This window comes from Balaenoptera acutorostrata, chromosome 10, assembly GCF_949987535.1.
Source record: "Balaenoptera acutorostrata chromosome 10, mBalAcu1.1, whole genome shotgun sequence".
NCBI lineage: Eukaryota > Metazoa > Chordata > Mammalia > Artiodactyla > Balaenopteridae > Balaenoptera > Balaenoptera acutorostrata.
The window spans coordinates 31,609,846-31,632,579 of record NC_080073.1 but is presented as its reverse complement, the minus strand read 5'-3'; the positions used below and the strand labels follow the sequence as shown (position 1 = coordinate 31,632,579).

The 22,734-nt window shown below is 41.9% G+C and overlaps 1 protein-coding gene and 1 pseudogene across 4 annotated transcripts in view; both read left to right on the top strand.

The window, feature by feature from the left end:
- Positions 1 to 22,734, top strand: part of ABHD6 (abhydrolase domain containing 6, acylglycerol lipase) — a 51,249-nt gene that overhangs the window by 10,400 nt on the left and 18,115 nt on the right. For all 4 annotated transcript variants that reach the window (XM_028169147.2, XM_057555650.1, XM_007192329.3 and 1 more), the window contains exons 2-3: positions 7,447 to 7,511; positions 15,323 to 15,475. In XM_028169147.2, the coding sequence (XP_028024948.2) occupies positions 15,357 to 15,475 (119 nt within the window). In that variant the 5' untranslated portion in view covers positions 7,447 to 7,511; positions 15,323 to 15,356. The remainder of the gene's footprint in view (positions 1 to 7,446; positions 7,512 to 15,322; positions 15,476 to 22,734) is intronic.
- On the top strand, positions 22,121 to 22,646 carry LOC103019364 (nucleolar protein 56-like; annotated as a pseudogene).

The window sequence follows — 22,734 nt, the reverse complement described above, 5'->3', positions numbered from 1 at the left end:
ACGTGAGCTCTCTTCTTTGTGGCTTGCAGGCTCTTCACTGTGGTGCGTGGGCTTCTCTCTAGTCGTGTCGTGCGGGTTTTCTCTTCTCTAGTTGTGGCGCGTGGGCTCTGTAGTTTGTGGCACGCGGCTCAGTAGTTGTGGTGCATGGGCTTAGTTGCCCTGCGGCACTTGGGATCTTAGTTACCCGACCAGGATTCGAACCTGCGTCCCCTGCATTGCAGGACGGATTCTTTACCACTGGGCCACCAAGGGAGTCCCTATATTGTATTTTTTAATTAAATAGGGAAAACCTTGAACATGCACATGGTAGCAATTCAAAAAGTACAAAAGGATATCAGTGAAAAGTCTCCCTCATCTCTGCCCCTAGCCTCTCAGTTTCCTTCCCAGCCCCAGTCATGATTACCATCTGTATCCATCCTGAAACATTTTACACACATATAAGCATAACATGCATATTTCTCTCTCTCTCTCTCAATGCAAGAGATGTTATTCTACCCATTCTCTTCTGTTCCTTGCATTTTTAGTTAACAGTGTACCTTGGAGGTCATTACCCGTAGAGACAAATATGCCTCATTATTTTAATGGCTTATAGTTAATTTTATTTGTATTTAATGGCTATACATTATACTTCTTTATAAAGTTGTACCATCATTTACTTAACATATCCCCTACGAGTGGGCATGTGAGTTCCAATTTTTTTTGCCATGATAAGTAATACTATAACAAATAACCCTTCACAAACATGTTCTCAAACATGTTCAGGTCTGAACACAAATAAGTTCCTAGAAATTAGATTATTAGATCAAAGGTATGTGTACTTACATTGCTGGAGATTTTGCCAAAATGCCATCTTTAAGGGTTGTTGATGGGAGTATAAATCTGTACCTTGCGTGAGGGCATCTATTTTCCCACGGCCCTAGCAGCACAGTCTGTTATTACACTTTTTGTTCTTTGCCAATACAATAAACAAAGATCACCATCGCCGTGTAGGTTTAATTTGCATTTCTCTTGTAAATGAGATTGAGCATCTTTTTATATGTCGAAGAGTCATTTGTATTTCCTTTCTGTTACATGATCTACTCAGATCATTCGCCCGTTTTTCTACTGGATTTTGTTGTTGTTTTTATTGATTTGTAGGAACCCTTTATGAGTCTGTCGTCTCTGATATGTATTGACACATTGTAACCTTGCCCATGATATCCTTTTTTTTAATATTTATTTTATTTACTATTCATTTTATTTATTAATTTTGTTGTGCCGGGTCTTAGTTGTGGCAGGCAGGCTCCTTAGTTGCGGCTCGCCGGCTCCTTTAGTTGCGGCACGTGTGCTCCTTAGTGGAGGCCAGCAGGCTCCTTAGTTGCAGCTCACGGGCTCCTCAGTGGTGGCACGCAAACTCTTAGTTTCGGCATGCATGTGGGATCTAGTTCCCTGATCAGGGATCGAACCTGGGCCCCTGGCATTGGGAGCATGGAGTCTTAACCACTGCGCCACCAGGGAAGTCCTATGATATCCCTTTCCATGTGGACATTTAAAAACATTTTTATGCAGTCAGCTTATTAATCTTTACGTTATGGCCCCTAGGTTTTAAATCTTAACTTAGAAAGGCTTTCCCTGTGAAGATGTTTTCAAACAGAGTCCTCATGTTTTCTTCTAGAACTTTCATGGTGTTATTTTTTTTTTAATTTTTGAATTTTATTTATTTTTTTATACAGCAGGTTCTTAGTCATCCATTTTATACACATCAGTGTACACATGTCAATCCCAATCGCCCAATTCATCACACCACCACCCCCACCCCACCCCCACCGCTTTCTCCCCTTGGTGTCCATACATTTGTTCTCTACATCTGTGTCTCAACTTCTGCCCTGCAAACCGGTTCATTTGTACCATTTTTCTAGGCTCCACATACATGCGTTAATATACGATATTTGTTTTTCTCTTTTGACTTACTTCACTCTGTATGACAGTCTCTAGATCCATCCATGTCTCAGCAAATGACCCAATTTCGTTCCTTTTTATGGCTGAGTAATATTCCATTGTATATATGTACCACATCTTCTTTATCGATTCGTCTGTCGATGGGCATTTAGGTTGCTTCCATGACCTGGCTATTGTAAATAGTGCTGCAATGAACATTGGGGTGCATGTGTCTTTTTGAATTACGGTTTTCTCTGGGTATATGCCCAGTAGTGGGATTGCTGGGTCATATGGTAATTCTATTTTTAGTTTTTTAAGGAACCTCCATACTGTTCTCTATAGTGGCTGTATCAATTTACATTCCCACCAACAGTGCAAGAGGATTCCCTTTTCTCCACACCCTCTCCAGCATTTGTTGTTTGTATATTTTCTGATGATGCCCATTCTAACTGGTATGAGGTGATACCTCATTGTAGTTTTGATTTGCATTTCTCTAATAATGAGTGATGTTGAGCAGCTTTTCATGTGCTTCTTGGCCATCTGTATGTCTTCTTTGGAGAAATGTCTATTTAGGACTTCTGCCCATTTTTGGATTGGGTTGTTTGTTTTTTTAATATTGAGCTGCATGAGCTGTTTATATATTTTGGAGATTAATCCTTTGTCCGTTGATTCGTTTGCAGATATTTTCTCCCATTCTGAGGGTTGTCTTTTCGTCTTGTTTATGGTTTCCTTTGCTGTGCAAAAGCTTTTAAGTTTCATTAAGTCCCATTTGTTTATATTTGTTTTTATTTCCATTACTCTAGGAGGTGGATCAAAAAACATCTTGCTATGATTTATGTCAAAGAATGTTCTTCCTATGGTTTCCTCTAAGAGTTTTATAGTGTCCAGTCTTACATTTAGGTCTCTAATCCATTTTGAGTTTATTTTTGTGTATGGTGTTAGGGAGTGTTGTAATTTCATTCTTTTACATGTAGCTGTCCAGTTTTCCCAGCACCACTTATTGAAGAGACTGTCTTTTCTCCACTGTATATCCTTGCCTCCTTTGTCATAGATTAGTTGACCATAGGTGCATGGGTTTATCTCTGGGCTTTCTCTCTTGTTCCATTGATCTATATTTCTGTTTTTGTGCCAGTACCATATTGTCTTGATTACTGTAGCTTTGTAGTATAGTCTGAAGTCAGGGAGTCTGATTCCTCCAGCTCCGTTTTTTTCTCTCAAGACTGCTTTGGCTATTCAGGGTCTTTTGTGTTTCTATACAAATTTTAAGATTTTTTGTTCTAGTTCTGTAAAAAATGCCATTGGTAATTTGATAGGGATTGCACTGAATCTGTAGATTGCTTTGAGTAGTATAGTCATCTTTACAGTATTGATTCTTCCAGTCCAAGAACATGGTATATCTCTCCATCTCTTGGTATCATCTTTAATTTCTTTCATCAGTGTCTTATAGTTTTCTGAATACAGGTCTTTTGTCTCCCTAGGTAGGTTTATTCCTAGGTATTTTATTTTTTTTGTTGCAATGGTAAATGGGAGTGTTTCCTTAATTTCTCTTTCAGATTTCTCATCATTAGTGTATAGGAATGCAAGAGATTTCTGTGCATTAATTTTGTATCCTGCAACTTTACCAAATTCATTGATTAGATCTAATAGTTTTCTGGTGGCACCTTTAGGATTCTCTATGTATAGTATCATGTCATTTGCAAACAGTGACAGTTTTACTTCTTTTCCAATTTGTGTTTCTTTTATTTCTTTTTCTTCTCTGATTGCCGTGGCTAGGACTTCCAAAACTATGTTGAATAATAGTGGTGAGAGTAGACATCCTTGTCTTGTTCCTGATCTTAGAGGAAATGCTTTCAGTTTTTCACCACTGAGAATGATGTTTGCTGTGGGTTTGTCATATATGGCCTTTATTATGTTGACGTAGGTTCCCTCTATGCCCACTTTCTGGAGAGTTTTTATCATAAATGGTTGTTGAATTTTGTCAAAAACTTTTTCTGCATCTATTGAGATGATCATATGGATTTTATTCTTCAATTTGTTAATATGGTGTATCACATTGATTGATTTGCGTATATTGAAGAATCCTTGCATCCCTGGGATAAATCCCACTTGATCATGGTGTATGATCCTTTTAATGTGTTGTTGGATTCTGTTTGCTAGTATTTTGTTGAGGATTTTTGCATCTATATTCATCAGTGATATTGGTCTGTAATTTTCTTTTTTTGTAGTATCTTTGTTTGCTTTTGGTATCAGGGTGATGGTGGCCTCATAGAATGAGTTTGGGAGTGTTCCTTCCTCTGCAATTTTTTGGAAGAGTTTGAGAAGCATAGGTGTTAGCTCTTCTCTAAATGTTTGATAGAATTCACCTGTGAAGCCATCTGATCCTGGACTTTTGTTTTTTGGAAGATTTTAAATCACAGTTTCAATTTCATTACTTGTGATTGGTCTGTTCATATTTTCTTTTTCTTCCTGGTTCAGTCTTGGAGGGTTATACTTTTCTAAGAATTTGTCCATTTCTTCCAGGTTGTCCATTTTGTTGGCATGGAGTTGCTTGTAGTAGTGTCTTAGGATGCTTTGTATTTCTGCGGTGTCTGTTGTAACTTCTCCTTTTTCATTTCTAATTTTATTGATTTGAGTCCTCTCCCTCTTTTTCTTGATGAGTCTGGCTAATGGTTTATCAATTTTGTTTATCTTCTCAAAGAACCAGCTTTTAGTTTTTATTGATCTTTGCTATTGTTTTCTTTGTTTTTATTTCATTTATTTCTTCTCTGATCTTTATGATGTCTTTCCTTCTGCTAACTTTGGGTTTTGTTTGTTCTTCTTTCTCTAGTTCCTTTAGGTGTAAGGTTAGATTGTTTATTTGAGATTTTTCTTGTTTCTTGAGGTAGGCTTGTATAGCTATAAACTTCCCTCTTAGAACTGATTTTGCTGCATCCCATAGGTTTTGGATGGTCGTGTTTTCATTGTCATTTGTCTCTAGGTATTTTTTGATTTCCTCTTTGATTTCTTCAGTGATCTCTTGGTTATTTAGTAATGTATTGTTTAGCCTCCATGTGTTTGGGTTTTTTACGTTTTTTTCCCTGTAATTGATTTCTAATCTCATAGCATTGTGGTCAGAAAAGATGCTTGATATGATTTCAATTTTCTTAAATTTACTGAGGCTTGATTTGTGACCCAAGATGTGCTCTATCCTGGAGAATGTTCCGTTGCACTTGAGAAGAAAGTGTAATCTGCTGTTTTTAGATGGAATGTCCTATAAATATCAATTAAATCTATCTGGTCTATTGTGTCATTTAAAGCTTCTGTTTCCTTATTTATTTTCATTTTGGATGATCTGTCCATTGGTGTAAGTGAGGTGTTAAAGTCCTGCACTATTACTGTGTTACTGTCGATTTCCTCTTTTATAGCTGTTAGCCGTTGCCTTATATATTGAGGTGCTCCTATGTTGGGTACATATATATTTATAATTGTTATATGTTGTTCTTGGATTGATCGCTTGATCATTATGTAGTGTCCTTCCTTGTCTCTTGTAACATTCTTTATTTTAAAGTCTATTTTATCTGATATGAGTATTGCTATTCCAGCTTTCTTTTGATTTCCATTTGCATGGAATATCTTTTTTCATCCCTTCACTTTCAGTCTGTATGTGTCCCTAGGTCTGAAGTGGGTCTCTTGTAGACAGCATATATATGGGTCTTGTTTTTGTATCCATTCAGCAAGCCTGTGTCTTTTGGTTGGAGCATTTAATCCATTCACATTTAAGGTAATTATCAATATGTATGTTCCTATGACCATTTTCTTAATTGTTTTGGGTTTGTTTTTGTAGGTCCTTTTCTTCTCTTGTGTTTCCCACTTAGAGAAGTTCCTTTAGCATTTGTTGTAGAGCTGGTTTGGTGGTGCTGAATTCTCTTGGCTTTTGCTTGTCTGTAAAGCTTTTGATTTCTCCATCGAATCTGAATGAGATCCTTGCCGGGTAGAGTAATCTTGGTTGTAGGTTCTTCCCTTTCATCACTTTAAGTATATCATGCCACTCCCTTCTGGCTTGTAGAGTTTCTGCTGAGAAATCAGCGGTTAACCTTATGGGAGTTCCCTTGTATGTTATTTGTCGTTTTTCCCTTGCTGCTTTCAGTAATTTTTCTTTGTCTTTAATATTTGCCAATTTGATTACTGTGTGTCTCAGCGTGTTTCTCCTTAGGTTTATTCTGTATGGGACTCGCTGCGCTTCCTGGACTTGGGTGGCTGTTTCCTTTCCCATGTTAAGGAAGTTTTCGCCTATAATCTCTTCAAATATTTTCTGCGGTCCTTTCTCTCTCTCTTCTCCTTCTGGGACCCCTATAATGTGAATGTTGTTACATTTAATGTTGTCCCTGAGGTCTTTTAGGCTGTCTTCATTTCTTTTCATTCTTTTTTCTTTATTGTGTTTCGCAGCAGTGAATTCCACCATTCTGTGTTCCAGGTCACTTATCCGTTCTTCTGCCTCAGTTATGCTTCTATTAATTCCTTCTAGTGTATTTTTCATTTCAGTTATTGTATTGTTCATCTCTGTTTGTTTGTTCTTTAATTCTTCTAGGTCTTTGTTAAACATTTCTTGCATCTTCTCCATCTTTGCCTCCATTCTTTTTCCGAGGTCCTGGATCATCTTCACTATCGTTATTCTGAATTCTTTTTCTGAAAGGTTCCCTATCTCCACTTCTTTTAGTTGTTTTTCTGGGGTTTTATCTTGTTCCTTCATCTGGTACATAGCCCTCTGCCTTTTCATCTTGTCTGTCTTTCTGTGAATGTGGTTTTTGTTCCACAGGCTGCAGGATTGTAGTTCTTCTTGCTTCTGCTGTCTGCTCTCTGGTGGATGAGGCTATCTTGGTGTTATTTTTTTATGTTTAATTCCTTGACCCCTCTGAAACAATTCAGGGGTTTTGTGGATTTACCTTCAATCACCCATCTATCCGTCTCCTCATTTTTCTGCTGCAGCGCCTTTGCCAGCATCTCTGCTCTGTCCAGCCCTGTTTTTGAGCTTTGTGGTCCCCTCTCTCTAGCCACTCTAGTAGAAATATTGTATTCATTTGCCCATTGGTTGCCACCTTCCTCTCATTCCTTTCTGAGTATAACTTTAGGTAACCCTAACCCCAGATGGAGAAGGGGAGTTTTAATCTTTATTTGAAGGTCTTAGTTAAGTTTGAAGCCTTCAGAACCTCCTCTCACCCAAGCATGCCTGTTTCCCTTATTGCCTTTCTCGCTCCTGCAGCCCAGGAATCACCAGCTCAGTCCCATGCTTTATCCTCATCACAGATTCCTTCTCTGACCTTCATACCCTCCTGGCCAAGCTCTTTATCTCACTTGCCCTGCCTACCCTTTGTGCAGGTTGTTTAATTAGGGGAGGTGACCTGAACCGGAGGGAACTTTAAAGCCACAGGATATTTGCACTTCTCCTGTGCCAAGGAGGAGATGTTCCCCCTTGCTGGTTGGTTGTTAGCACTTCATTCATATTCTCTAATATGATTTAATGCTTTGTCATTTTCTTTCCTTTGATTCCAGAGTCTCATTTTCAGCTTCTGCCAGAGCCAGTAGCAGTTGGGAAAGAAGGCTGTGCTCTTCAAAGAGTGAGTATGGATTTTTAACACCATATATTACAGGGGGGGAAAAACAGGCAGCCCTTTAATGAGAGTGGGGCTACTCTGTAAGCTCCCTGGCACCCTTCTGCAGGCCAGCCTATTTGGGGGCAGAGGTGTTCTCTGTTTCAGTAGGTCTGGTGGGGAGGGGATTGGGCACCTGAAGATTTTTAAAGCTCAAGATATATATCCAAAAGCCCTCCCTTCTCAAAGACTGTGCCTGGAGCAGGGCTCTGAGTTTGAAGGGCGTCAAGGAGACCGGGGCCTGTGGGGACCAGGATGCTTTCCTGGGGAGTGTGACACTTGAATCAGCCCCAAAGGCAGAGAGGAGTTCATCAGGCAGGCGGGACAGGGAGTGCTCCACACGAAGGGGACAGTGTGAGAAAGATGAAGTGTGAGGCTCTGCGGGGCGTTCGTGGGGGTAGGAGTTGGATATTTGGGGTGCAGGCGGAGGTGGGGGCCAGGAAGTTGAGTCGAGATCATACGGAGTGCTCAGAGTTCACACTAGACCAGAGCCCCCAGTCCTTGGCGTGAGCTGAGAAGATTCCTCTGGCAGCTGGTGGTGGAAGGACTGAATGGGGTGTGAAAGAGCAGTCTTCACAGAAATGGGAGCAAGGAGAGATGAGGACCTGGATGCAGTGTGGTGGCTGAGGGAGCTGTGGTCTGACTCCTACAAAGTCTCACACCTGGTGGAAATGTTTCTTCCCCCATGACATTCCTAGTAAATGTTAAGCCAAAGGAATTGGTTGCAAGAGGCTTTCGGGGGTGTAGACCCCCTAAAACTGTGCTGTCCAATGCAGCAGCTCCTATTCATATGTGACTCTCAAGCATTTACAATGTGATGGATGTGACTGAAGGACTGAACTTTGAATTTTATCTAATTAATTTAAATTTAAATAGCCACCTATACACAGTGCAGTTTGTCTAGACTCAGACAAGTTGGCTCCAGCGCTGGCACCTCCCCACCGTTGCCTGACAGGAGTGTTGAGCAAGGAGGAAGAGTGAAAGATGCATCGGAGTCTGGGAGGCCAGACTGATGGGGATACTGTTGGCAGAAATCGACAAGTCAGGAGCAAGGGGAGAGATGTACCTAAGACCTTGTAGGACAGGACTTTTGGGTCATGGAGATAGTCAAGCAGGCTTCTGGAAAAGTCTGGAAGAAGGTCCTGGCCAGGTATGTTGATTTTCACGTTTCCTGTAGGAGGGAGTAGCAGAGGGTGTAGATATGGTGAGCTCTTCCAGGAAGACAATGAAGAGCACATCACAGGACTGTTCAAGGGGGCAGGTAAGGAGAGCATCATGGGACTATCAGGGGAGAGCGGGAGCAGAGAATTTTAGGAACCAGGCTATGCATGCTCAGAGCCATGGCTTGTCTGAACAGCAGGGGTGTCTGAGCTGCCAAGTACAGAGGAGGAATGGGCTCAGCCAGAGTGAGGGGGAGACAAGGCCAGGAGGGCAGAGGTGAGCACCTTATGGCAGCAATCCTAGGGTCGTGCCACACTTTCAGTGATGACTGGGCAGGCTTAACTACTTCCTTGGAACTTTCAGTGTGATTTTCCTTCGCGATGGAGAAGATTACTGTGACGAGGCGTTAGAACTGCTCATTTCTCAAATTACTCTGTCTCATCGATCCTGGGGCTTCCATACAAGAGAATCTTAGTATCTTTTTTAGCTGTTGGTCATTAGTGATAGTTTTGAGGAATCGGTTTATCTTTACAAGAACCTAGTTTCAGGGCTTCCCTGGTGGCACAGTGGTTAAGAATCCGCCTGCCAATGCAGGGGACACGGGTTTGAGCCCTGGTCCGGGAAGATCGCACATGCCACGGAGCAGCTAAGCCCGTGCGCCACAACTACTGAGCCTGCGCTCTAGAGCCCGCGAGCCACAACTACCGAGCCCACGTGCCACAACTACTGAAGCCTGCGTGCCTAGAGCCCGTCCTCCGCAACAAGAGAAGCCACTGCAGTGAGAAGCCCACGCACCGCAACGAAGAGTAGCCCCCACTCGCCTCAACTAGAGAAAGCACGCACGCAGCAAGGAAGACCCAACGCAGCCAAAACTAAATAAATAAAATAAATTAATTAATTTAAAAAAATTTATTAAAAAAAAAAAGAACCTAGTTTCAGAAATCAGTGTTGGGTAGATGCAACAATGTTTAACAGCTGGGATTTTATACTCAGATTTCAGGAACTTAGTGCTTTTGCCAGGTGGAAGACACTGTGGAAAGAATTTTCATATTGTAGAATTAAAGAAAAAAATTATGAGCAGCACTGGTTAGTTTTTTGTTGTTGTTGTTTTTTGGTCTTTTTTGGGTGTGTCAGTTCTTAGTAGCAGCACATGGGCTCTTCGTTGTGGTGTGCAGGTTTCTCTCTAGTTGTGGCGTGCGGGTTTTCTCTTCTTTAGTCATGGCGCGCGGGTTCCAGAGCGTGTGGGCTCTAGCAGGCTCTCTAGTTGAGGCCCGCAGGGCTTAGTTGCCTGCATTGTAAGGCGGATTCTTTACCACTGGACCACCAGGGAAGTCCCAGCACTGGTTAGTTTTTCAAAGACACCAGCAACAATAAGGTAACAAGTTGTTAACTTGTAAAATTAGCATGTTACTTCCTCTTAAAATAGTTCTGGAGAAGTGCAAAGAATGTCTATGGGAACACTGAACTGGGAACACTGAACTCCTGTGCCTTTTGTGTAATTGATGCACAATAAATATCTGCTTAGCAAGTGCTGAGAGAAGGCAAAGGTAGCATGAGCCAGGCACACCTACAGGATTGGATTGAAATGCAGCTCATGCCATGTACCAGTCAAGTGACCTTGGGGGCATTTGTTAGCAACTTCTGTAAGCTTCAGTTTCTCCATCTTTAAAATGTGAGAAATGCTTCTTACTCCCAGTGTTGTGCAGGATAAAATGAGAGGATGTATGTGGACCACCTGCACGGGGCCTGGCATACAGCAGTCATCCAATACATGGAGGCTGTCGCTCTTCTATCTTTGGCTATGGTGGTAGTGGCCATGGTCATTATTGTTGTTGCTATAGTTATTAAAATAATCATTATTTTGAAGAGACCAGGACTTTAGTTTGTCAAAATTGATGGCATATGAGTAGATGTCCAGGGGAAGGCAAGATTCTATAAAAGTGTTTTACGTTCTATTTATTCTTGGAATTTTGCTTTATACCTTAAGATTAAAGTATCAGAACTCAGGATGACGGGTTTTAAAAGTCAGTGAGAACATTAAAAGACAATTGTGATACGTTATGCCTGACCTCTAACCCCCGACTAAACTTGGGAACATGAGTCCAATGTTTATCTGGATCTACTGATTAAGTTTTGTCCCTGCGCTCAGAGATAAAGGCCCTGAATGCACAGCTTGGATGTTAACAGGGGAAGGCCACGTGGCAGGCTCCGGTCTCGGGGTGAGAGCGTGTTACCCTCCTTGGTACCATAAAGGCCAGCTCTCCTTCCTGATGTCCCCTCGTGTCAGACTGTGCCGCAAAGCCGCTGAAATCACTGTCATTAACACTGGGCTGTCTCACGTGACACACCAGATACGTAAAACGAGTTCATTTTTCTTTTTCAGTCTATTCAGCCATTATCAAACACCAGAACATTATCAAACATTACCACGCACCAGATATTTCCCAGATACTGTTTTAGGTTTTGGGAAAAATGTAACAGGGAACGAGATTCTCGTGGGGAGCCAGCCAGATCCTACTCTTCAACTGTCTGGCATAATTTCAGAAATGTTTTAAGTCACCAGAGTAGGAAAAGGCAGACGAGATGTTTTGGACGAATGTGCTCATTAACAGATGAGGAAACCAAGGTCTCCCAGCCGGTGCGTGGAAGAGCCAGCGGAGCGCCCCACCCCCGTCCATCACACACATCTGCCCCGGTGGCAGCCATTCGTCTGTCACCACCATGATGTTCACCAGATCCGTGTATCACCTATTAGCATTTTTCTTTAACTCATTTCCTTCTTTTAACTTAGATTAATGTGCATCACTACCGTAAACTGAAAATATCCATAAAAATCAACACAAACAACGTTATTAAATAGCTAGATACTGTTGCCTGCGGGAGGCTCAAGGGTTAGAAAGCTATTTAATAACCACACTGAGAGTTTCTCTTTGACCTAAGCAGGGCGGGAAAAGAACTGCAAAGAGATGACTTTCTCAGTATGAGTGAGTGTTTCCTGATGCTGTGTAGCCCTGAGTGTCCTCCTGCGCCCTGAAGTCATCTTGCAAACATCAGTTGTTTGGGCCCTGTGCTTAGGGAAGCTCCACGCTCTACCCCTTAGTTGATGTTCAGTCATTGGTGATTCTGGGTTCACAAGGCTTCAGTTTTTCTGTGTCCAGCTTCCGCCTTGGGTGCATAGAACATCCTATAAACAAACCCCAGCAGGGTAGGGCAGCTGCCTTTTCAAAGGCTGGGGCAAGTCCTCTGTAAAACGAAGGATGTTGCAGAGGTAGGAATAATGGTCAGCTCTTTATAGAAAACTTAGAAAACATTAGTGTCTTCACTCAGGGCCTGTCTGTATTTGATGTCATCAGGGAAAGTGTGCAGGATTCTTTGTAACAAGTCCAAGCCTTGCTAAATTGATGATGTTCTGCAAAAGCTCCTCATTAAAGACTTTATTCTGCCGTTAAGTGGAGGATGGAGCCAGATAAAACCTTCCCCCAAACTGACTGACATCCCTAGCAGGCATTGATGAAGCCATGAGGTTTCTTTTTGATGATCATGACTTCATGTTGGGGCTCCCATCTCCAGTGTCAGAGTCTGTGACATATATGGCTTTGGGCATAAAATGTTCTCATTCCTAGTCTAAAAGAACATCATGCAATTAACTTCCTGCAGCTCAGGAATCAGAATTCACGGTGACCCTCAGCAGTTTTTAAGGCCTTTATGTGATGTGGAAAAGTCCTCTTGAATCTGACATTTCCCATCTTCATCAGCTCTTGTGACCCACACTATTCACATAGATTCGTAAAATTCCCTTCACTCTGTGATTAACTTGCTTACCCCTTGACAGTGGGGCCTTTGTAGCACCGTAAATTGTACCCAGCATTAAATAGGTGACTCCTCTGGGGAGTTTTGTAATTATTGAAAGAGAGAAAAGTCAGGTCTCTTATAGCATCATTGGGAACGGTTGTCCCTAAGACAAATAGGATTGAACCCATTTTGTAACTTTGATTTTCATTAATTCATTTGCACCTTATTTGTGTCCTGGGCTTATTCTAGGCACTGAGAAAGAACATGTATGATTACTCCTACCCTCTAGGAGCTCTGGTTCTAGGAGGAGAAAGAGGCCAGTGATTATAAGTGTGCTGGAAAAAGTGTTTACAGTGACTGAGAAACTGAGAGGACAGTTGAATCAGAAACACAGACAGTGCTTCTGCCCCTGAGAAGGCGGCAGCTTTCATTACCATAGACTCAGTACTGTCCCCGGATAGAGTGTGTGTGAAACTGAAAGGAACCATCTAACCCACCTACAGACATATCTGTTTCCCCCTCTAGACCGAGGGGCTTGTTTCACCAAACCTCTCACAAGAGACCAAACATCTAAATGGAGATGTCACATCTTCATGGAGAAATCAGGGGTGACAAATGTGGGTATTTAACAGCAGAGAGGTTACAAAGATTGAGAAAAGGCCATTTGAAAAAAATTAGACCAAGTGGAGTTAGGAGCACAAAGAGTGGGTCCAAGTCAGAAACTTGTTTTATAATCATGACTACCAGCTGAGTGACCTTGGGCAAGTTACTTAACCTCTCTGTGCCTTAGTTGCCTCAGCCTATAATTAGGGAATAAAACACTCACCTTGCCTGTTTGATGGAGTTGGTGTGCTCAATCAAGGGTTAGCAAATTACAACCTGAAAGCTGTTTATTACAATAAAATTTTATTGGCACATAGTCACACCCATTCATTACATGTTATATGGCTGCTGTCTCACTACAAGGGCAGCTTGAAGAGTTGCAACAGAGACCTTATAACCCGCAATGCTGAAATATTTACCATCTGCCCTTTACAGAAAAAGTTGGCTGACCCCCATGCTCAGTGGTCATACTGTGCCGTCATGAAATCATTATAAAATTGAAACACACATCAGTTGATAGAGGTGTATGGGACAAAGCCTTCCACTTCACAGGAAATATAAGGAAGACCATGATTTGCTAGATGTTTGCTTTTTCTTGAAGAAGGCTCTTTTTTATGTTAGTGAGATACACACTTAACACAAGTGGCCAAGTCCTCAGATGGCAAAGGGCCACACCTGACTTACAGATCCTTGCAGGAGTTGTTTTCTCTATTGGGGAGGATGATGGGACTTGAAATATTTTTTATTCCATGAAAAAAAAATAAACCATGTTGTGAGTAAGTTCATGAGACAGGACTGGGTGGGGACCTCTAATTCAGTGGTGATTTCTAGAGTGCCTAGAAATGGGTCAGGCCCTAGTCTGAATGCTGGGGATACAGTCCCTCCCCTCCTGGAGCTCACATCCTAGCCTTCAGATGGGTCCACCAAGTCTATGGAAGGACATCAGAAAGTATACTGAAAACTCTGCTGTTCTAATGTGTTCCCTCCTAACTTTTTACTGTATATTACTTATATTTGAAGTCTATGCCTGTACATGATACATAACCAAAGATTTTAAAGCGTAGACCGTGAAAAGCAAGTCTCCCTCTATCCCTGACACCCATCTGATTCCCCACCTCAGATGCAACCACTGTTGCTGGTTTCTTGTACACCTTCCAGTGATAGTCTGTATATAGATAAGCATCCATGTGTACATGTGTATTTTTTCCTTCCTCTCTTCCCTTCCTCCCTTCCTCCCTTCCTCCCTTCCTTCCTTCCAGGTCTTCTGTCCTCCCTAACTTTTCATTTTTAAAAATTGCAAACCTAATAGGAAAGTTAGAGGTTACCAGTACATTTCACCACACTTACTTTATTTCTCCCTCCCCTACACACACACGCACGCATGCACACACGCAGGCAAACCCAGATGCACACACATGCACACACATGCACACTCAGATGCACTCATGCTCACACACACACGCACACGCACATATACATTTTTTCTCTCCTCAACTTTTAAAAGTGAGTAGCAGATATTACTATTCTTTATCCCTTAATACTTCAGCAGATGCTAGGAACAAGGACGTTCTCTTACATATAAACATAACCACAATTTCATCACCACACTCACTAATACAATAATATTGTCTAATAACCAGTCCTTACTCAGATTTCCCCAGTTGTCCCCACAGTTTCCTTTATAGCTTAAAAAAAAATCCAGGATCATCTTAAGGATTCCTCATTACATTTAGTTGTCCTGCCTATTTAGATTTTTTAAAGCACTTGCCTACTTTTGTTTCCTCCTGATCCTTGCTCTCATTCTGTGTCATTCACTTCTCTGTCCCACTTTGCTTCTTCACCTTGTCTCCTGAGACAGACTTTTTTTTTTTAATTTTTAAAAAAATTTTTATTTATTTTTGGCCGCATTGGGTCATTGTTGCTGCACACGGGCTTTCTTTAGCTGCGGCGAGCTGAGGCTACTCTTTGTTGCCGTGCGTGGGCTTCTCATTGCGGTGGCTTCTCTTGTTGTGGAGCATGGGCTCTAGGCACGCAGGCTTCAGTAGTTGTGGCATGCAGGCTCAGTAGTTGTGGCTCGCGGGCTTAGTTGCTCCAGTGCATGTGGGATCTTCCTGGACCAGGGATCGAACCCGTGTCCCCTGCATTGGCAGGCAGATTCTTAACCACTGCACCATCAGGGAAGTCCCTGAGACGGAGTTTTTCAATACTGTCTCTCTCTTCAGCCCCTGCAGGTGTCAGCCAGCCCTAAAGAGCAGGATGGATCTTGACGTGGTTAACATGTTTGTGATCGCGGGCGGGACGCTGGCCATCCCAATCCTGGCATTTGTAGCCTCATTTCTCCTGTGGCCTTCGGCACTGATAAGAATCTATTACTGGTAAGTTCATTTTATAGTTCAAGTTTTCAGGAGTATCATGACCACGCCATCTTCCTGCTTGTCCTTTTTGGTTGTGGCTGTTCAACATTTATCATGAAATATTTCAAACTTACAGAAAAGTTGAAAGACATCCTTTCTTGGATGTTGGGAGTGTTCCTGAAGTAGTGGTAGCTTCTCCCCAGGTAAATTCTTCCAGGTTTCTGATGGTGTCTTTGCTCAGGAGACCACCCTGTCTCCCAACATCACTGATTCATGGGAATTCCTTTGGTTTTTCTTGGTCGTTGGATTCTGATCCAGTGATGTCTTGACAGGTACAGTGAAATGCACTGAAAAATGAGTCAGAAAGAGCAGGATCGTGGAGATGGCATGGGTAGGACAGAATGGTTTTAGATTTTTTAAAAAACAATCATTAGTCGCGCCCACCCAGGGATGCCAAAAAAAAAAAAAAAGTGTTCATTAGTAAAGTGACGGAAAGGAAAAGAAATTTCCAAAACTTCTGTCATTCTTGAATCACCTTTATGCTTCTTGCTCTATCTGCATACCACCTCTACTTTTCTTCTGTATTTTCTTTAGATTGACTTTTTAAGAAAACCTTCAATCAATTTAAGAGTGACATATCACTACCTTAAGTGGAAAGCTTGCCATACATGCCAAAAATATTAAATTAATATAAGAAAGTAAAAATAAGCACAATGCCATTAAACTATGTTCATAAATTCTAGCCTAGATACCATTGCCTACCAAAGACTCTCTCCTTTCTCTTTGGTACAAAGTCTGAGAGGTGTGAAAGGTATAGAGCCTTTCTCCTTGATGGAGTCAGAAGGTTAACAGTTGAAAAGAGAGAAGCTTTCTCATGATGTGCTTCAGGGACTTTTCATGCCACAGTCCATTTACCAAATAAAATCACCTCTTACACTCCCATGGATTCGTCCCATGATGAAGGAAATACTGAAATAGACCTGGTTCCTCTCTGTGCCGTAGGGAAGCACACTGAGATTTTATCACGACTTCTGGAACTTAGGACTGCCTTCTGTGCCCCGAGAGAAGAATGCAGGGAGGTTGTGCTTGTGCCCTTTATCTGCCCTCCCTTCTGGCTCCCTTTTGTTTCATTAGAGTGTGGAATTTTCCGCCTGCCAGCCGGGCTCTGATCCTTGGAAAGAAGCTAATTGAACAGAAGGGAGCTTTCATGTTTCACTCACTCTTGTGGGGAGGTGATGACCCCTTCATAGGGTCACCCAGGACCCGCCTCCGCATTGATGAAGCTAAGACTCCGGCTGCTTAAGTGCCATTGCCCTTGAAGCACTGGCAGTAGGAGTGCTTCGGGGCCAGGGCTCCCATGTGGCCCCTGACACGGAGAGGCCAGAGTGGTGTGCCCCTCTGCACCCTGCAGAGGCACCGTGGACCTCCACATGCAAATTTCATTTTTCTTGAAGTGAAGCAGAGAATGCAGTTCAGCGATGTGACCCATAACCATGTACATGGCTGCACGCAGAGGTGTGATTATTCTGCCCACCACCACATGCGGAAACCAGCCTCTGCTGCAGAGTCCCCCAACACCCGAGTTCCTTGGGCCATCACGGAGAAGGCTTTCAGAGTCAGAATGTTAGAATAATTCTGATGCTTGATCTCTCAAGAGAAAATTAACTTCATAGCAAATAATTCACTTTTTTGAGTTAAAATTCATATAATTTAAACGTCACCATTTTAAAGTGTGCATTTAATTGGCTTTAATATATTCACCTTACTGTGAATTACCACTATCTCATTGAGAACATTTCCATCTCCCGCAAAAGAACCCCCCTACTTGTTAGCAGGTACTCCCAGTTTTCTCCTCTCTTCATCCCCTGGTAACTAGTAATCTACCTTCTGTCTCTTCGGATTTGCCTGTTGTGGACATTTCATATAAATGAGATCGTACGATTTGTGGTTTTTTTGGGTCTGGCTTCTTGCGCTTTTCAAGGCTTACTCATGCTGCAGCGTGTATCTGTACTTTGTTCATTGTGATGGCTGAATAATGGTCCATTGTATGGTTATACCACATTTTAGTTATCCAAATGGACGTTTGTGTTGTTTCCACTTTTTGCTATTATGAATAATGCCTCGTAGCAAATAATTCACTTTTATTAACAAGTAATACCACCAAAACCCAGCGAGGCCCCACAGAGAACATTCAGTCCTTTATTATTTGACGGCGCAGATGCAGGTGACCTTAAAGCCTGCCCATGCCTGTCACTTCACTCAGAGCTATAGCTGGAGAATGAACACAATGCTCTTTATTTTGTGAACTCAGCCACACAGGCCAAGACGAAACCCAGTTGGCTGGGGAGGGTGAAAATCCTAGAAATCCTTTCGGATTATGCCGGGTAGCGCTGTGGCAGAGGGGCTGTGATTATAGTAATAGAACCCGTAATGCCATTGCAGAGTCGCCGGAATTCCTGTGAGCGGCTTCCCCCACCCCACTGAAACGCACAGCCTGTTTCCTTCAAATCACCTCACTGCAAGGGACACTTTCACAGTGGTTGTCATAGGATGAGCAGCTTTGCTGTGAGTCACTTATGTCCCATAACCACAGCTACTCCTCCAAAGGCCTTCATTTACTCCGCTGCCCGTAACGACCACCCATAGGTTCACCCTGCAGACCTGGCTTAGCCAAGTTAATTTTCAGGATTGCGATGTGAACAGGAACAGCAGGCAGTAGAGGTAGCTGGGCATCCCTGATACCCCAAGCCACGCTGCCGAGTGAGCATATGGGTATGAGGAAGGCATCTCGGGGCACTCTCACCTGGACTTCCCTCTGGGTCTTCTGAGCTCCTCAGGGCACAGTGTCCCCGGTGGGTCACAGCCAGCCTTCAGAGAACTCTCTCTGGGTCTAAGTGTCCCTGGAGCGTGGCTAGCACAGTTCCACAGAGATGGGGACTCTGATAGCTCCTGCAGGAGATGGCAAACACGTGGCTGTGAGAATCCACAGAGAGCCACACTGGAGATGCCGTGGCCACTGTGGGTGACATCAGGGGCTGCTCTGGCTTTCGTTGTGTAAACTGTCAAAACTGTTCACCGAATGAAAAAGACTGAGATTTTTAAAGATTTTTGTTTTCCCAAAGAAGCTCAGTTGTGCGATCAAGATAAGAAATCATACATATAAGAGAGAGAAGAGGATTAATTGGAAAAGAGGAAATAAAACTGCTGTTGTTTTTGATGGCATGATTGTGTACGTAGAAAGTCCAGAAGAATCTATCAATAATTTGTTAGAATTAAAAATGTGAGGGGCTTCCCTGGTGGCGCAGTGGTTAAGAATCTGCCTGCCAATGCAGGGGACACGGGTTCGAGCCCTGGTCCGGGAAGATCCCACATGCTGCAGAGCAACTAAGCCCGTGCACCACAACTACTGAGCCTGCACTCTAGATCCCGCGAGCCACAACTACTGAAGCCGCACGCCACAACTACTGAAGCCCGTGTGCCTAGAGCCCATGCTCTGCAACAAGAGGAGCCACTGCCATGAGAAGCCCGTGCACCACAACGAAGAGTAGCCCCCACTCACCACAACTAGAGAAAGCCCGTGCGCAGCAACGAAGACCCAAAGCAGCCAAAAATTTAAAAATTAATTAATTAATTAAAAAAAATGTGAATTTGGCAAGATTGCTAAATACAAGATAAGTAAACAAAAATCAGTTGTATTCTTATATAATAGCAACAAACAAATAGAAAATATTTGATCCTCCCTCATCAACAAATATAAAATACCTAAGAATAAATCTTAGTAGAAGAAGTAGAAACAACCCAAATGTCCATCAACAGTTGAATGGATAAACAGATATGGCATATCCATACGATGGAATATTATTTAGCCTTAAAAAGGAATGAAATACTGATACATTCTATAATGGATGAACTTGAAAACACGCTAAGTGAAATACGCCAGACACAAAAGGCCACATATTGAATGAACCCATTCATGGGAAATGTCTAGAATAGGCAAATCCATAGAGACTTGAAGTAAACTAGTGGTTGCCAGGAGCTGCAGAGGAGAATGGTGAGTGAGTGCTCATGGGTATGGATTTCTTTCTTTTTCTTTTTTAATTGTGGTAAAATATGCACAATATAAAATTTACCTTTTTAACTATTTGTAAGTATATAGTTCAGTTGGGTTTCTTTTTTCTTTTTTTTTTTTTTTTTGAGATTGAAGCACTGCAAGCTTTATTCAATGGCCAGAGAATGGAGAAGTGGGAACTTAGTTTACAACTATCAACTTAGTTTACAACTATCACCTTAATGGCGAGAAGGATTTGCTTTTTTGGGGGGGGGGGCGGATATAGTTTTTTACAATGTTGTGTTAGTTTCTACTGTATACAGCGAAGTGAAGTAGAGTACCCTATGCTGTACAGCAGGTTCTCATTAGTTATCTATTTTATACATATTAGTGTATACAGGTCAATCCCAATCTCCCAATTCTTCCTACCCGACCCCCCTTTCCCCGCCTTGGTGTCCATACGTTTGTTTTCTACATCTGTGTCTATTTTGCAGTCAGGTTTCTTTTTGATAAAAATGTTCCAGGATTAGTGGTGATGGTTGTACAACTTTGTGAATATACTAAAAACACCTCAGTTGTACCATTTAAAAGGGTGAATTTTATGGTATGTAAATTATATCTCAATAAAAAGAAATGTATATTCAACATCCTTGTCCTTAGGGAAATGCAAATGAAAACCACAGTGATATACTACACACACATTAGGATGGCTATTATTAAAAAAATGGAAAATAGCAAGTGTTGGTGAGGATGTAGAGAAACTGGAACCCTTGTGCTTTGCTGGTAGAAATGTAAAGTGGTATAACTACTGTGGAAAAGTTTAGTGGTTCCTTAAAAAGTTAAACACAGAATTACTATGTGATCCAACAATTCTACTTCTATACCCCAAAGAATTGAAAGCAAGGACTCAAACAGATACTTATATACCAATGTACATAGCATTATGCACAATTGCCAAAAAAATGGAAACAATCCAAATATCCATCAACAGATGAATGATAAACAAAATGTGGTATATACATGCAATGGGATATTATTCAATCTTAAAAAGGAATAAAATTCTGATGTAGGGTACAACATTGATGAACCTTGAAAACATTATGCTAAGTGAAATAAGCCAGACACCAAAGAACAAATATTGTATGATTCCACTTATATGGCTATCATATTTGTCACAAAATTTTCCTCAATTTTCCCTGGAATTTTGGCAAATGATATATTTGAAGGACAGAATCTTTTTTATATAATAATAAAACTACCATTTATTGAATATTTCCCGTGTGTTGGGCATTGAACCAGACTTTGTAATGGATTATCTCTTTTAACCTTAACCATATCCTTAGTAGAATGCAACGTTTTCCCATATTATAGATGAGGAAATTGAGTTTCATGATCATATAGCCAGTAAATGAATGAGCTGGGATATGAATGAGTGAACAAATTCATGTTACCATATCATATTTCATATCATGAAATATGCATGTTTTGTCATGAGAAGAGCTGTTAAGCTAGCCAGTTTTATTGTGTCTTTAATGTTTTGAATAGGCAATATATTCATTGAAAAAGTACTAAAAAAAGCATGGTAAGTCTCCCTCCCACCGCTGTTCCCTCTCCACCTACTTCTCACAGTATTTCCCACCTCCGCTCCAGATACTCATTTTAGTAGTACCTTGTATATGCTCCCATGCATTTTGTATGCAGGTATGAGTAAATATGAATATATATCCTCATCTCCCTCTCCCTTTATTTTACACAAAGGGTTAAAGTTGGTCCATTTAGTCTATTTGCTATTGTAAGACTTGGCTACCTCTTTGGTGCAAAGTATACCACAGAGTGAATCTCTGATAGAATTAATTATCTTTCATCTTGGAGAGATTCTTCATGCAGAGAGTTCAATTTGTTTAGATGGTAATTTCATATTGAAATCAGTTTCAGGCCAAACTCCAGCACTGCCAAGTCTTATGTAACCAACAGAAGCTGAGCTTTCAACCAGCTGCCATATGTTGTAAGGAATAAAACCAGAGGACTGATGAGATAATTCTTAAGAAACACGTTCTCACTCTCAGAGTCTCTAGGAAAAATATATCTGGAGTGGAAGGCAGGGGAGGGCATATGACCTTTATCAAGCTTATCCACCATAGTGGAAATAATGTCTGTACAAAACCAAATGTTTGTTACCATAAATTCTGCATCACAATTAAAATCCAAACAGTTTTTTTTTTAAGCAGTCAAATCAATCAAAATCCAATACTTGAGAATGAAGAGCTTCTTTGAAACCACAGTAACACTTAAATATGGTTAAGACTCTGATGGCCAGTCCTTGTGTCTGAGTGATTCCCTGGGCCCAGCAGAGGGACCAAGTTTCCAGAGCCCTGAAGACAAGGGATAACACCCCAAAATATGGTCTGATTTTCCACTCCACGTTCATTGGCCAGGCAGCTGCTAAGAACAAAGGCTGCATCTCCCAATACCTGGCAAACAAATGCAGCATATCCTCATAAATTGATTGCTTCTCTGAGGTGCCCTCCAGTGTATTTGTGGAGAAGCTTCAAGAACAAGTCAAGGAGCAGCTGTCCTTCAATGAGACTGGAGAGGTTCCATGAAAGAATCTGGATGTCATGAAGGAGGCAATGGTTCAGGCAGAGGAAGCCGCCGCTAAGATTACTAGGAAGCTGGAGAAACAGGAGAAGAAACGCTTAAAGAAGGAAAAGAACAGCTGGCTGCAGTTCCCCTTGCATCTTCAGAAAACAGCATCAGTGCTCAGGGGGAGTGCGAGGAGACAAGTGCAAGACCCACAAAGAAGACAGTGAAAGCTCCAGGAGGCTTCTCAGGAGAATGGCACAGAAGATTCTTCGGTCTCTTTCTCCAAACCCAAGAAAAAGAAATCTTTTTCCAAGGAGGAGCTAGTTAGTAGTGATCCTGAAGAGACAGCCGGCGGTGGAAATCTTCCCAAGAGGAAGAAATCTTTCCCCAAAGAGGAACCAGTTAGCGACCCTGAAGAGTCAGGAAACAAGAGTGTCCCAAAGAAAAAGAGGAAATTCTCCAAGGAGGAGCTGTAAGCTGTGGACCGGAGGAGGCTGCTGGCAGCAAGAGCAGCAGTTCCAAGGAATGAAAAAGTTCCAAAAGCTACCCCAGGAAGACTAGAATGGACCTTTCCCTGGTGGGGTGTAACCTGCGGAGGTACTTCCCAACCCATCTCCTGTATCCCAGTAAAAACGAATTCACAAGAAAA